The sequence below is a fragment of the Neltuma alba genome, unplaced genomic scaffold (genome assembly GCF_004799145.2).
Source record: "Neltuma alba isolate B1F8T4 unplaced genomic scaffold, ASM479914v2 tig00013554_pilon, whole genome shotgun sequence".
NCBI lineage: Eukaryota > Viridiplantae > Streptophyta > Magnoliopsida > Fabales > Fabaceae > Neltuma > Neltuma alba.
In genome coordinates, this window is record NW_021637760.1 from 10,344 (window position 1) to 26,470 (window position 16,127).

Consider the following 16,127-nt stretch of genomic DNA (forward strand, 5'->3'; position numbering starts at 1 on the left):
TAGGCAAGGATTATCACCTGAAAAAGATAATTCTCCTGTTGCTAATAGTGCTTGTAGTAAGAGGACAATACGAGTATCCAAAGAGCATGAAAATAATTTAAAGGAACTAACTAAGGCAATATGTTGGGTGGCTGATGCACTATAAAGAAGAACTGAGGCAATACTGCAAGGAAATACAGCTATAACAAAAGTCGCCACTACAAAGATGCAAGTAACACTGCTGTCTGGTGAAGAACTTCGCAAAATGCTTGAAGAATATGGGATTGAGACAGAAAAAATACCTGACATATATTGGTTCCTTATGACTGATGTTGATAAGCTTAGAACAGCTGTTCAATGTGCACTTGCAATAAGGAAGCAAGTTAAATAGTTGTTATGATGTCTAGGTATTGATGCTTTCTATATTATGATGATTTGATTATGATGACTTTTGATATAAGCCCAACATAATGTCTAGGTAGGTACTGATGCTTTTTGTATATTTTGATAGGTGCTAACAATTTTAGCTTTTTAGTAGTAGGGATGACTTGATTTGCACTATCATGGGTATGCTCTGTTGAAACTTTTTGTATTGTTAGTAAAATATTATAAGCTATGATGAAGACATTTCTTTACGAATAGAAAGGTGAAGGCTGTAAAAGCTCAAAGAAGAGTTTTATTATCAAGAGTTTTATTTATTTGCATGATAGGTTCGAAGTTGTAAGTATTGTAGTTCTAATTTTATAATCTTTGGATTATGTTTGTGACGTATTTTCTATCAATTAAAGTATTTTGTTGTTAAAAAAAATTACACAGGAATCTATTCAATATTATGAGAAATTTGTTAATTACATATTAACAGCAATCATGTAAATAAATTAAATTAAATTATGAGGCTAGCTTTTTTAAATTAAACAAATAAATTAAATTATGAGGCTAATTTTTTTAAATTAAACAAATAGTATGGGTATCAATTTTAAATAAAAAATTTAACAATTTTACTGATATTACCCAATACCCACAAAACAATAATCCAAATAATGAGTAACGTCCTAAATATAAAATTATTAATTTGATTCTTTTAGCATATATTATTTTATTAGTGTGAATTTTATAAATTATACAATTTGAATTAATATTTAAATTAATTTATATAAAAATAATATAAATCAAAATATAAAGGTAAAATGGTAAATTGATTATTACTATCCCTCTCCTCCCTCTCTTGAACCAAACAAGAAATCATTAGATATCTCCCTCTCTTCCTTTTTAATCAAACCAAATAAGGCGAGGTTAAAACCTCCCCTCCCCTCTTCTCTCTTCAAACCAAACACACCCTTAGTTGAGACTTAAATATAAGTTTTCCCAATATATTTATTAGACTTTTGTTTGGATTGAACATACAAATGATACCAAATTTCAACATAAGAGGAGCAAACTATAACTTATGCTCATTGTATGATTTGTTTTAATTTTACTATTATTCTATCATCACTTAAAAAATTGTTATTTACAGAATTAATTAATATTGATTAATACATTATTTATTTAACTAGCGTCTTTATTTTGGTAAACAAAATTTATTTCACTAGATCCAGTAGTTTATTATGTTATAGTAAATGAATTTGTAGCCTTTAATTTTGAGAGGAAAATTATATGCTAGAATGTATCTTAATATATTTGAATCCAAGCCACTGTGTATTAGCAAATTCATTATGACAGACTAAGAGGAGTTGGGTTTAGTGGAAAGAGATATCTTTTACAATATGGGAAATTTATTGAAAGAGTTGTTCACATTAAAATCTGAACTATGTCTTGATTAAAAAATTGTCTCAAATAAGAGAATAATATAAAATCTCCTCCTAGTCCTCATAATATAAGCACGCAAAGCTAATTACTATTTTATAAAGGGAAAATGACAAATAAAGACCCCTAATATGTGAAATTACAATTTTGGATCTTCAATTTGAAAAATGGCAAATAAAGACCCAGTCTCATTGCAAATATGAAATCTTAGTGAAATGCCTGAAATGCCCCTCGGCTAAGTGACAAGTTGACTATAGGAAATAACAGGTTCACTTTAGCGAATGACAACTTCAGCAAACTAAATCACAACTTAGCTGAGGGTATGCCAAATAACAAGTTGACTATAAGAAATGACAAGTTCACTTTAGCTAATGACAATTTCAGTAGACCAAATTATAACTTGGCTGAGGGGCATTTTAGACATTTTATCAAGATTTCATATTTGCAATATAGGATCAGGTCTTTATTTGTCATTTTCCAAATTAAAGGTCCCACATCACAATTTTACATATTAGAGGGTCTTTATTTGCCATTTTTCCTTTTATAAAAAACCTAGGGGTGATAAAATTTTTGGTATCTAAAATTGAGGCATATTTTTGTTTTGGTATTTCAAATTTTAAACCTGTGTTTGAGTCCCTGAAATTTAGTCTGTATTAAAATGTTAAATCCTAGAGGTGTAACGGTATTAAAATTTATTGAAGCATAATAAATAGAGTTAAAGTGATAATGTAGATTCAATAGATGACACCTAGCTAGATCTTGTGTGGATAACAAGGGGGAAAAAAAGAACATGTCTTTAGAACACAGCTGTTTAGCCCTTCTTTTCTTCCTTGCTGTTCATTTGAGGAATTGTTTACCATGCTATGTTTTAAGAATTCATCTCTACTGTTCTTTATATTGTGTTTGGAGGACCTTTTTTTTTTTTCTTTTTATCCACATAAGATCTAGTTAGATACTATTTGGTGAGTCCATGTTATCGTTTTAATTTAATGCCATTTACAATATTTTAGCATATTTTAGCACTATTATACCTCTAAAGACTAAAACCATAAGTTTGAAATTTAAGACATCAAAATTAAAATGTACCTAAACTCTAGGGAATGAAAATTACATTATCCCAAAAAATATAATCAATATAAAATATTACAAATTCCTATCAGCACGGAAGCATCTTGTCTTGGTGGTTGGAGCGTCTTATGGTTACTTCGTTGACTTCCTTTGAATCAGGTGTGCTTTTTATTTACGGTATATGGATTCCATCCATCTAAGCCCTATTAATATTAAGAGTTTCTCAATCATTTTCTAATATTTAAATCCCATTAAAGTAAGTGAAAAATGTTTAATATGTAAAGACAAAGTTGCATAAAAGTTCTAAAACAAGTAAGAATATATTAAAATTTAATTACGTAATTGAACATCATTTTATATTTCATCAGCAAATGAGTCTTGATTATTTATTTCTATTTTTTATTTTTATTAAGAAGAATATAAAAAATTGGAGAATTTGGCATTACTCACGCAATTTTGCGGAAGTAAGGTACATGCCCATAGTTGATTGAAAAACATAACATAATAAAATATAAAAAATCTGATATAAATATTTATACACACACATATTGCTATCCTCAATGATAATATAAGTTGGGTCAGTAAGTCAACTTCCTAACTCATCACAGAGTGACGGGTTGGGGTTGAAAAATTGAACCCACTTTAAAGCAGGTATTTTTTAATTTCAATTTTAATAAAAAATTGAGTATTATTTTGCGCTTAAGTTAAAGCAGCCTTGTTTTATATTTGAAACTTAATTCCATGTTTGATTTCTTTTTTTATTAATTTATCATCTTTATATTGATAAAATAATTATGTAAAATAAATTATATGTTTATATTTGCAAATTTTGAGACTAATTTAATTATGTGATTTTATGAAAATATAGAAACAACTAGAATTTTTCTGTCTATAAAAAATAAAACTTAATTTAAAAAATTTAAAATTTGAAAAAGAGGGTTGGCTAGTGGCTTGTCAATCCCCTTTTAGGGTCTGTTTGGTTTGAGGGGAGGGTAGGGTAGGGGAGTGGAGGAGAGGGGAGGTTTCATCCTCACCTTGTTTGGTTTGATTAAAAAGGAGAGGAGGAGAGGATATTTAATGATCCCTTGTTTAGTTCAAGGAGGGGAAGGGAGGGATAGTAATAATCAATTTACCATTTTACCCTTACATATTAGTTTATGTTTTTTATTGATATATTATATAAATTAATTTACATCTTAATTTAAATCATATAATTTAATAAAAATTTAGTCTTATCATGTTAATATGTGTATTAAAAAATTGGTACAGTAATTTTCTATTCTAATTAATATAATAATATATTTAAAATAATCAAATTAACAAATTTTATATGCTCTAAGAAAAATGAAATTTTATTCTCTTTAGGCTATCTTTTTTTCCAGCTTTACAATATATTTAATAAATAATATATTTATAAAAAACAATTAATTTTATAATATTATAATTTTTTATTTAAATAATTTTTTATAATATATTTTTAATTATAATCATGTATATATTTTTTATTTTTTTACTTAGGATAATATATTTTTTATTTGAAATAAATATTATAATAATATATTTTATGGGTAGAAGTGGAATATTAAAAAAACTATAAGGGCATAATGGTCCAAAAATTTGGCTCTCCTCCAAAAACCCCCAATTTGGAGGGGAGCCAAAATGGGGGGAGGGAGGGGGGAGGGGAGGGGACATTTTAGCTCCCCTCCCCTCCAAAATTTTTAACCAAATGAGGGGAGGGGCTCATTTTCCCTCCCCTCCCCTCCCCTCCCCTCCCCTCCAACCAAACACACCCTTAGTGATATGAAATAGGTTAATTTTAGCCTGCTATGCTAGCTTACAACCCGTGAGTTGACCTGTATTACTATCTTTGTTTTAGTATATGTAAAACTTTCACTTCTTTTATTTCTTAATTTTTTTAAAATTATTTTGTTTTCCCTTGAGCAATGATAATTTACCTTTTTTTTTTAATTTTATACCGCACTAATTTTTTTAATGTTGAAATCTTTTTTTTTTTTTGGGTAGGCACAGATATTTTTCTATTTGAGTCAATTCTGTTCGAGATAGTGTCAAGTACTAAATGTGAGCTCATCTCATAGTGAGGATTCAAACCTTAGTTTACCATGTTGTGAGAGAGTAGTCCTTACTGCTAGACCCAACTCTTGTTGGTTAATATTAAATCTCATTAAAAGGAATTGAAATAAAGTTGCATGCCACATAACTATATATGTGAAAAAAAAAAGTCAGCACTTAGATATTATTTTTCAATTGCATCTAATACTCTAATTTTATTTATGGGTATCCAGTATTTTGATTTTTTTTTTTTTTGCATCCATAACCCCAATAGAAGATGTACTATAAATAATATTAGGACGCTAGATGCACATGGAAAATAATATCAGTTATGCTACTTCACCCCAAATTGTTTTTTCAAAAAACCATCGCACATGAATCCGAGAGAGCTATTTAAACAATAAGAAAAGATACTGATAGATACTAAGAGGAGTCCTGTTGTCCATATTTTACGAATCATATAACTTCCTATATATTTTATACACACACTTGGCTCACACCACATATTTTATATTCATTTTGATTATATTATTATTTTTTTTAAAAAAATAAACATCTTTAGATAGAGATTCAAACATAGGATTATGAACAGAATAATAAATTTATAGTCAAAAGCTTTGATAAATTTCTGGTTTGACGCAAGACTGCACTCTGAGAAATGTTCTCACCAACCAAATACCAACCTCAAGTAATTCAATCGGTTAGACCATCCAAAGATTTTACAGAAACAACTTACTTTCCTTCTTAGACCTGATTAACCCATTTGGCTCATCAATCGCACTTCTTCTTTATTTATATATAATCATCTTCTTCTTCATCTTCTCTTAATAATCATATAGTTCTTCGATCAACACCAACAATGGCTTCATCAAATGCAGAAAAGACAGAGCTGATGAACAATAGTAGTGTGAATAACGTGACGATGATGTCGCCGAGGAAGACGAAGGGAAAGAGATCAGATTGGGTTCTTTTGTGTTTGAGGCTGCTTGCAGTTTTGGCGACTGCTTCTGCCACAATTGTGATGGCTCTCAACAAACAGACCAAATCCTTTGTGATTGCCACCATTGGTAACAATCCCATCAAAATTTCTATAACCGCTAACTTTCATCACACTCCAGCTTTTGTGTAAGTCCCCCTACCACTCACTCATTCATATATAACTGCTATGTCATATATATTAGAAGCATTGCATATATATTCAGGGCTACTCAACAAATATGGGCACTTTCTAAAGTGGGTTATATATAACTCTTATATATAGCTATTCACAACGTTCATGTACTGCTGATTCCATGAATTGTACGGTTCCTCATGTACAGAATTAGTTTCAGTGCTCATGAGCATCATGATACTCATCAAATCTAAACCATTGAAAATTAATGTGGATGACCAAGATTTCATATTTAATGTTTTTGTCTTTTTAAAAATAGTTTTTTTATAGGTACATAATCCAAAATAAATGTGATATCTTAACTATAAGTTTTATTAAAATATAATTTTTATTTAAAAATCACTAGTTAAAAATTTTAAGTTTAGACCATTAAAACTATATCCCAATAATTTATATTTTACCGTAGCGATAAATATCATGGTACTCATTGAAAACCAGTTCCTAGTTTCACACATACATATGAAACTTCAAGAATGAAAGTATATGAAACCATATGTCTAGCGTGTTGTGTGAATTTCAAGGCAACTGAAAAGTATGTTATGACTTCTTATAATAATAGTGTGATGACTTTCATTAATTAACTCTTATATCTATATTGATGATTAATGGCTAACTCTTGTATTGATTTAAGGAAAAGTCAGTTCCTCACTCTTTATGGTTTTATCAGACTTTTAATTACATTTTTGTATTGTTTTTTTTTCTTTTAATGGTTACTCACAGTTTCCTCGATTATATACATGAGTCCTGATGATCGTAATAAATTGATTATGGCTTATATGGATAGTAACTAAGTGATATGTAAGTTATCATAAAATACAAAATAATAAAAGAGGTTTTTAAAAATAAAATGATGAAATATAATTTATTTATTATCAACATAAAATAAAAATATACTAATAAATTTCTCCTTGCATCTATGTATAATCTATAATCTTGTTGATTTTTATTTTATTAGATTTATGTGGCAAAATTAATCTAGGTGTATATTGAGTGAGAACCACATTACCATCAGGTATCAGCTACAAGCGTCATTTCTCTTATAAATTGACAAATTATGATTATTTGGTAAAAAAAAAAAACTTATGATTATAGGACCAGTATATATATGTGAGAAAATGATAAGAACACAATAAAAGAAAAAGTTTGCAAAGACTTAATTAAAAATGAGCTGAAATTATAGTAACTTACCTATTAAATTTCTATTTATTATTTTAATGATTTGTAACATGGTATAACTTAATATAAGTTTTATATTTTGTATTGACATGAATCATCTTTAATTGTTTTACAAATCTTAGGGTCAGAAAACTGAAAGTGTATATAATTTGAAGAAGCGGATATTCTTACGTTTATCTATGGCTGAGATTATGTTGCCTACGTATGGTGGGGACAGGTTCTTTGTGATAGCCAATGGAAATGCATGTCTGCATAATCTGGTGATGATAGCAGTGGACTTACTTGGAAGCCAATTTGATTACAAAGGACTCAGGCTTGCACTAATTGCAATACTTGACATGGTACATATATTCAAATTTTATTAAATTAGATATTTTTTGTTTGCTGGGCAATATGGAATTCGACTAGTTATATAGTTTATAATTATAAAATAATGGGGATTGATAGAAATTATATATACAGATTTTTCTCAAATTTTATTGATATTATATATTATATTACTTGTTTTTTATACTTTAAATATATACAAAATTTAGGAAAGGGAGAATCCAAAAAAAAAAAAAACACCTTTGAATTACAAAATTCCAAATCATTCTTATTTACCACACTTCAATAATAATTAACAATATTTGAAAAGTAAATGACAACACATCTTTATTTTCATTCATGATTTGGAACTTTAAAATTTCAGAGGTATTTTTTTTTTTTGGATGTTTCCTTTAGGAAAGATCCATGAAACTCACTTCTCAATTTATAAAAATTGTGTGAATTTAATTAAAATGAGGAAAAATCTTTCAATTGTTTTGTCAAAAATATTTTTTAAACAATTTGTATTTTAGTACAAAAATACAATTTGGTTTAATCTAAGGCAAAAAAAACCTTTTTATTTCAGTTGAAAAATTTATTTGACATTTATTTCCATTCAATTTATTTCAGTATTTCATGTCTCTAATGTGTATGATTTTCACTTCAAGTCATACCTTTTTGACAGATCCAAATACTTCTTTAGCAAGTCCTCATTGATATTTGAAAATTTTCAAGATTCCTACCTTAGCAGTTATATATAGTCTATAGAAAAACGTATTTTTCATAAATCACGAAAAATACCACTCATGTCGCTATGTTTTATGCAATAAAGATGGTCATGGCCCTAGCAGCCGCCGGAGATGGTGCAGCAACGTTCATGTCGGAGTTAGGGAAGAATGGCAACTCTCATGCAAGGTGGGACAAAATCTGTGACAAATTTGAAGCTTATTGTCACCGAGGCGGCGGCGCCCTTGCCGCATCCTTTGCCGGCATCCTTCTCCTCCTCATTATCACAGGGATGTCCATCATCAAACTACTCAAGCCAAATCGCATTAACGATATTGTTCCATGATTATATATGCCTTTTGTGTTGAGTTTGTTTAATGTTTGGCTAGCAAAGCTTGATCTCTGTAATTAGTTGTGCAAGAAGCACTAATAAATGCGTGTGTGGCATTATTGCTACTTAATTAATGGGCTGTTTTTTTCACCCTTATAAAGTTCCCATGCTAGGCTTAGACCTTATCCAAATAAATTAAATCACAATTTGGCACCCATGCCGTGCTTTTTTTTTTGGAATTACTTTTATTTTAAACAGTTAATAATTTGGTTTATAAATTTCTGATTTGATAATTCGTTAAAGAAAATAACAAATAATAAGTTCGTATTTAACATGTTATAGTTGCATAATTTTTTTAAAATACTTTTGAGGTATATGCAGATAGCATTGTCATCTAGAACTTGATATAACAAAACTCCTATAAAATTTTAAGTTTACACAGACTTTTCTTTACCCTTGTTAATTTTATTCAAGTAGGATAGTGAGTAATGGACTTTTTAAATTATAGTTTTTGTATAAATAATCTACATATATTTTTATGACTATATGTGCATATGACACATCTATTATATATAAATAATAGTTAAGGTACAATTTTGTCCTGAAAGTTTTCACTCAGAAGTGTTAGGTACCCAAAATTTTTTCTTGGTGTGCCTTGATATATAGTTTAAAATTATAGCAATATTGTTCCTTATTATTAAAAATATTAACACTCAACATTATTATTTTAATGGCCAACGATAGTTAAAACAGTATGAAGCAATATTGTTATGAATTTTCAAAAAAAAAAAATCAGATGCCTAGTGTTATTGAGTGAAAACTTTGAAGTAAATTTCTACCTTAATCCAAAGTTTGGAATAAGAAATTAAATTTCCTTTTGACGTAGCAAGAAAACACACCCCTTCTTCTAGCACATAACATTTTAAGGGATAATTCTAGATATTTTAGATGACCTTTAATTAAAGAGTAACCTTTAGGATAAATTTTAAAAGAATTTGGAATAGGAAAACCAAACTGAAAACTGTCAAAATTACTGATTATAACCAAGGATTAGATTGGTGTAACTGGTTGTTGTGAAAATAGTGCATTTTTAAATCCTAGGATTGGATAGAAGCCCTAAAAATCGAATTAGACCTTTTTTCAAATCTTGTCATGAACTTCAGGTTTTGTCACGACAAAGCATACCTGGCCTTTGCCCTAGTGAGACATCAGCCTCACCATGGCAAAAGGCATAAATCACTGTTGTTTCTTTTTCCCCTCCTGTTCTATGATATGAAACTCATGAATGACAGAGATATGAAGTGTTATTGTATGTTTTTATCTTTCCATTATGATTTGACATGAACTGAACCCCTAATGACTCTATCAATGATAAGTTTCATTTTTTTATATCATGGTTATGCGTAAAGCCTAACCTTTGATGCTAAGTATGGTAAGGTTGTTATTGGGTGTTATATTTACTCCTTAAACGTGTCATTCAGCTCCTAATATCTTGTATAGGATTAGGGGCTCTAAATGTAGGATTTGGAGTAGGCTTTTCATTCCTATTAGGATTGAAACAAAAATTAGAGAATACCTTTAAAAACACAACAAGTAATCTATTTGGGATCCAAATGTGTTCATATGTATAATCATGAGTGGGATAAGGCACTTTTGAAACCTAAAACATACAAGTTCTAATAACCAATAGTCACTACCTATATCATAAACCATACAAATAACATATGAATTTCATTGCATATCATTCCTCAAATTGCTATTTCATTGAGATATTTCAATATATGCCAAAGTCCATATCACCATCTTGGTCTCAGTCCAAGTTACAAACTTCTAAAAAACATGATCCACAATTATAAAGACAATAAGATTTAGAAAAAGTTGAATATAATATGTAATAATGAGTGTCTAAAAAAGCCCTAAAAATTTAACAATGTATATCATTTCGAGCATAGGAAATAAAAATCAGGTTATACAAATATTATAAAGACTTTCAAGTCTTGAGTGCCTTCTCCTTAGAACTGAATTAGAATCCTCACATGAAAATACTAAGAAACCACATAATGAGACACAAGATATACAAATATGCAAGGACAGTTATAAGACAATTAAGTGGGTCCATTGTGATAAAATAGCTATTACACACGTAATCTATATTTTTCAAATCATAACTAGTCAATCTTGAATTCTAATACATGACATACCACAATCTTCCCTTGCTTATGTGTGTATATATACATCCTCCTTGATGTTAGATTAGGTTTTGTGGATATTCCTTGAGATTGTAGGGAAGATTATGTTATTTATTGTAAATATTATTTTTTTTTGTAGATATTAGGGTATTTACTATGATCTGATTATATCCTCCATATCTTCTTCCATAATCCTCGGCCTTCTTATTATTGGCCTGATCTCAATTCTCTTCGAGTATATTCATACATGGTTGAATGAGAATAACAAGATTGAATCGTATCCCACAGTGTCCTTCATGGTATTAGAGCTTTCAAAGGACACCTATGATTCATTTGAAACACAAGAGGAGTTAAACTTCGGCCAACATCTTCCCCACTAATGGCAACTGGTGTTGAGGGATCCTCCGGTTTGATTGGGTCCTATCCCCATAGGTCACGAGACCTCATATGTTATCATCCTCGAGCGTCTCACCAGTGATATCATCAATAGTGGGTCCAATCTATGTCACTCGTTCTCGCTGGTCGATGTATACTAAGTTATATCTTTGCCGACACAAAGCCCCTTTATCCTCAAAAACAAAGTCTGTCACTGTCTAGCAAGTTGAGAATGCTTTGGTCTCCTCTTGTTGGTGAATGCTATGTCGCCGGCTATTAAAAGGAGTTTCATGTTTCTTCCTAGTGCTTGTGACATATGGGAAGCTGTTCGATAGGCATACGATGACAGCGGCAACATCTCCTAAATTTTTGAGATCAAATCCAAACTTGGTAGGTCAAATAGGTCCTTCGTTCTCTTAATGATTATTATCTTGAAAAATATGCCTTGTAGTAGGAATTAGACTCCCTCACTAATCCGGTCCATCATTGTACAGTTAATGCCATTGAAGCCCATAAAGAAAAGGAGATCGAGAGGTTGTTTGAACTCTTTGTGGGTCTTCATCCAGTTTATGATGATCTACGAGCCTGTCTTTTTAGTCAAAACCCACTTCTATCTGTCTGAGAGGCATTTGCTATGCTTTGAAAGAAAGAATCTCAGCAGATAACCATTGTGAAAGAGGATCATCCTCCTCCAACTCCCACTGCTGAGCACTTTGCTCTTGCTGCTCGATCAACTGAGCAGTGTCCTCCTAAAGTACGACCTACCTGTGAACACTGCAAGAAGCAAGGGCATACCAAGAACACTTGTTGGGATCTTCATAGCAAGCCCTAAGATTGGAAACCGAAAAAGGGACATGGTTGTGGTTATGTTGCTGAAAAAACTATTGACCCTATCTCTGCTAGTGATCAACTCAGTAAGATTCTGGAGGTATTTACGTCTATCCAAACCACCCAATAGCCTCGAAAGCAACCGGTAGCAAAGAGGTAACTTTTCTAGGCCTTAACTACCATTAAGAACAAGTGCACAGGTCTATGTTGGATTGTTGACTTTGGTGCGTCAAATCATATAACTGACAAGCACGACTTATTTACCACTTATGCACTAGTTACTACATATATTATGGTTAAAATTACTGATGATTCTAATGCAATTGTCGCTACTATTGGCACAGTTAAAGTTTCTACCATATTGACTTTTCATTCAGTTTTACATGTCCTAAATCTCAAGTGCAGTTTACTCTCTGTCAGTCAATTAGCTAAGGAAAAACGTTTTCATGTTAGCTTCTTTGCTCATATTGTTTATTTTAGGACTGCTGACGGGGGAGACGATTGGTAGTGTGTATGAGTCTGACAGTCTTTATTACATGGATACTGGTGAACCTCACCATCTTCGATCTTGTAATAAAGCGTCTCTCCCTAGGAATAGCGATTTGGACTTATGGCATAAACATTTAGGACATCCGAATAGCAATTACATGTCTTAATTGTTTCCTTCTATTTGTTCAAATAAAAATTCATCTGACTTTTATTGTGATTCTTACAAGAAAGCCAAACATCATCACACTTTCTTTCCCCATCTTCTGTACAAAGTATCTAAACTATTTACGACTATCCACAGTGCCTTGTGGGGTCCTTCTCACACCTTGAATCGTACAAAAACAAAATGGTTCATCACATTCATTGATGATCACACGTGTGTAAGTTGGGTCTATCTCATGAAAGACAAAAATGAGGTTTTGCAAATCTTTATCAATTTTTATACCATGATTTAAAATCAATTAATACCCAAATTCAAATCCTCCACATGGATAATGGCACATAATACTTTAATAAAAAAACTCTCTAATTTCTACACTTCCATGGTATTATTCACCGAAGCACCTGCCCTAATAGTCCTTAACAAAATGGTATTGCTAAACGGAAAAATCGTCACCTACTTGAAACGGCCAGAGCTATATGTTTAGTAGCCATATTCCTAAATGCTACTAGGATGATGCCATATTCACTACTGCCTTCCTCATCAATCATATACCTGGCGGCAAACCATTATCCTACTGGGCACCCTACCAGGTCCTCTACCAATACTATCATCTACCCTACCCTGAGTATCGCCTATGTTTACCTCCACCATATTAGCAAACTTGACCTAAAGCTCTCTGCTGCATCTTTTCTTGGTTATTCATCCTCTCAGAAAGGATACAAATACTACAACCCTACCGCCCCCAACATCGTTATGTTACCTATCACGTCACCTTCCATGAAAATGTCCCCTATTACTCCTCATCTGCAATTCTGGGGGAGATTGAGCTGGAATTCCAGACCAATAACTAGATTGACCAACTTAATATGATTGCCATTGAAGAACCAGATCATATTAAACAAAATCACACCCTTAACCTTGAGACTGTTAATCTCGCCTCCAACCTTAAACTTACCTTACTTGAACCTAACCGCAATACAACAAAACAAGTACCTAGCTAAAAGGGAAACCCTACTCCAGGGGGAGACATAAATCAACAAATGAGGTTCTATACAAGGAGACCAAGGACAAGTAATGAACCACAGATCTCCAACACTTGTCAAGAGCTGGAACCATTAACAAGTACAGAGAGAAGGAAACAAGGTAGAGGGGGTGATGCTAGTCACATGGTTGAGGAAACTAATCTTGATCTCTCGATTACAATAAGAAAGAAACCCAAAGCTTGTATCACCATCTAATAGAGAGGTTTGTCTCATATAAGGCCCTTTCTCCTAGCATTCTTTTGTATCACATCTTGATAGTGTCAAGGTACCAAAAAACATAGAGGAAGCCATAATGATACCCTAATAAAGACAGGCAGTTATTGATAAGATGGAAGCACTGAAAAGAAATGGCACCTAGGTAATAGTAGACCTACCTAAAGGGAAAAGGCTTGCCAAGTGCAAATGGGCGTTCACCCCCAAAGAATAAGGCAGATGGGAGTCTAGACAAATACAACACAAGACTAGTTGTTAAGGGTTTCTCACAGATTATGGTATACACTACAATGAAACGTTTGCTCTTGTTGTAAAACTCAGTACCATCAGAATTTTACTATCCCTAGCTGCTAATCTAGAATAGCGCCTACATCAACTAGATGTGAAAAATACCTTCTTGAATGCAGAACTCAAGGAAGAGGTTTACATGAAATTACCTCCAGGGTTCCTAAGTAAGAAACAAAACCAAGTGTGCAATTAAAAAGATCATTGTATAGATTAAAACAGTCACCGTGGGCATGGTTTGAAAGATTCACAGAGGTCCTTAAGAAACAAGGTTACTTAGGGGTATAGAGTAATCATACTATGCTCACAGTTTATATAGATGACATCATACTCACAGGAGATGATTATGCAGAAATAAGACATATTAAAGGAGCATTAGCTTGGAGAAATGAAATACTTCTTGGGTATAGAAGTGGCTCGATCAAACAAGGGAATTTATATTTCTCAGAAGAATGTACATTCTAAAGGAAATAAGAATGTTAGGGTGTAGACCAAGCGATACACTTATAAGGATTGACAAGATTAATGATGATGAAGATCTAGTAAGGATGTGGATATAGGAAGGTATCAATGGGTTAAACTCATACATTTTTCTCACACCTGAACTTGATATTGTATTTGTAGTCAATATGGTTAGCCAGCATTCTCATGATACCAAGCGGAAACACCTTAATGAGGTCTACAGAATTCTTCGATATCTAAAGGGATCCCCAGGTTAAGGATTGTTATTTAAAAAGTGTGACAAGAAAGATATTGAAGTGTTACTGATGCAGACTAGGCTGATGATAAAGATGATAGAAATCTACATTAGGATACTATACATATATTGACGGCAACCTAGTGACTTGGAGAAGCAGAAGCAAGAAACAAAGCATAGTACAAGGAGCAGTACATCAGTAGAATTTAGGGCTATAGCCTTTGGAATCTGTGAAGGGATTTGGCTTAAGAGGGTTCTTGAAGAATTAAAGAAAGAACTCAATCTATCTATCAAACTCTACTCAGACAGCAGGGTGACCATTAGTATCTCTCACAACCGGTCCAACATGATAGAAGCAACCATGTAGAAATAGATAGGCACTTTATAAGAGAAAAAATTGACCAAGGAACCATACAGTTGAAATACATTCCCTCCAAGGAGCGAACAGTAGATGTTCTCACAAAGGGACTACCAAGAGACAAGTTCAAGTACTTCATTGGCAAGTTGGATATGATAGACATCTATCATCTAACTTGAGGGGGAGTGTGGATATTCATTGAGATTAAAGGGAAGATTATGTTATTTATTATAAATATTATTTTTTTGTAGTTACAAGGATATTTGCTATGATCTGATTATATCCTCCATATCTTCTTCCATGATCCTCAGCCTAGTTATTATCGGCCTAATCTCAATTCTCTCTGTATATATTCATACATGGTTGGATGAGAATAACAAGATTGAATCGCATATCACAGTGTCCTTTAGGTTTATACCCAAGAGGAGGGTGAGTTAGATGACAATTAAAAATATTTTGCAAACTTAGAAGACTTGATAAAATAGAGAGAAATAAAAGCTAAGAACACAAATATAATAGCCGGATTTAAATGAAAGAGACAAAGAAATTATCATGGTTTGGCCTAACTCTTGGCTTACATCCTATCCTTAAGATCACACTTGGTATTTTTTACTTGCTCCGATAATTTTAGATTAGGTATTTGTGAAACCATTACAATCTCTAAAGCTTACACTTATCCTTACAACTCTTTTGTAGATTGTAGTACTAGGACTTCTGAGGTAAAAACACCTTGGGATTTCTCTCAAAGAGTAAAATAAAAATGATCAATAGATCATAAACTCTCAAAAGAGTATATGCAACCTTAAAGCACTATAACAGAGTGTAACCTCATGTTTAAATCAATTAACTTTCCT

General features: G+C 31.8%; 1 protein-coding gene across 1 annotated transcript; it reads left to right on the forward strand.

Moving 5' to 3' along the window:
* The first annotated feature begins 5,758 nt into the window (after nt 1–5,758).
* Nucleotides 5,759–8,767, forward strand: LOC114738177 (CASP-like protein 1B1). Its single transcript, XM_028926198.1, has 3 exons — nt 5,759–6,048; nt 7,488–7,611; nt 8,409–8,767. The coding sequence occupies exons 1-3, from the start codon at nt 5,783–5,785 to the stop codon at nt 8,646–8,648; spliced, it is 630 nt and encodes a 209-aa protein (XP_028782031.1). The 5' UTR covers nt 5,759–5,782; the 3' UTR covers nt 8,649–8,767.
* Nucleotides 8,768–16,127: the final 7,360 nt, after the last annotated feature.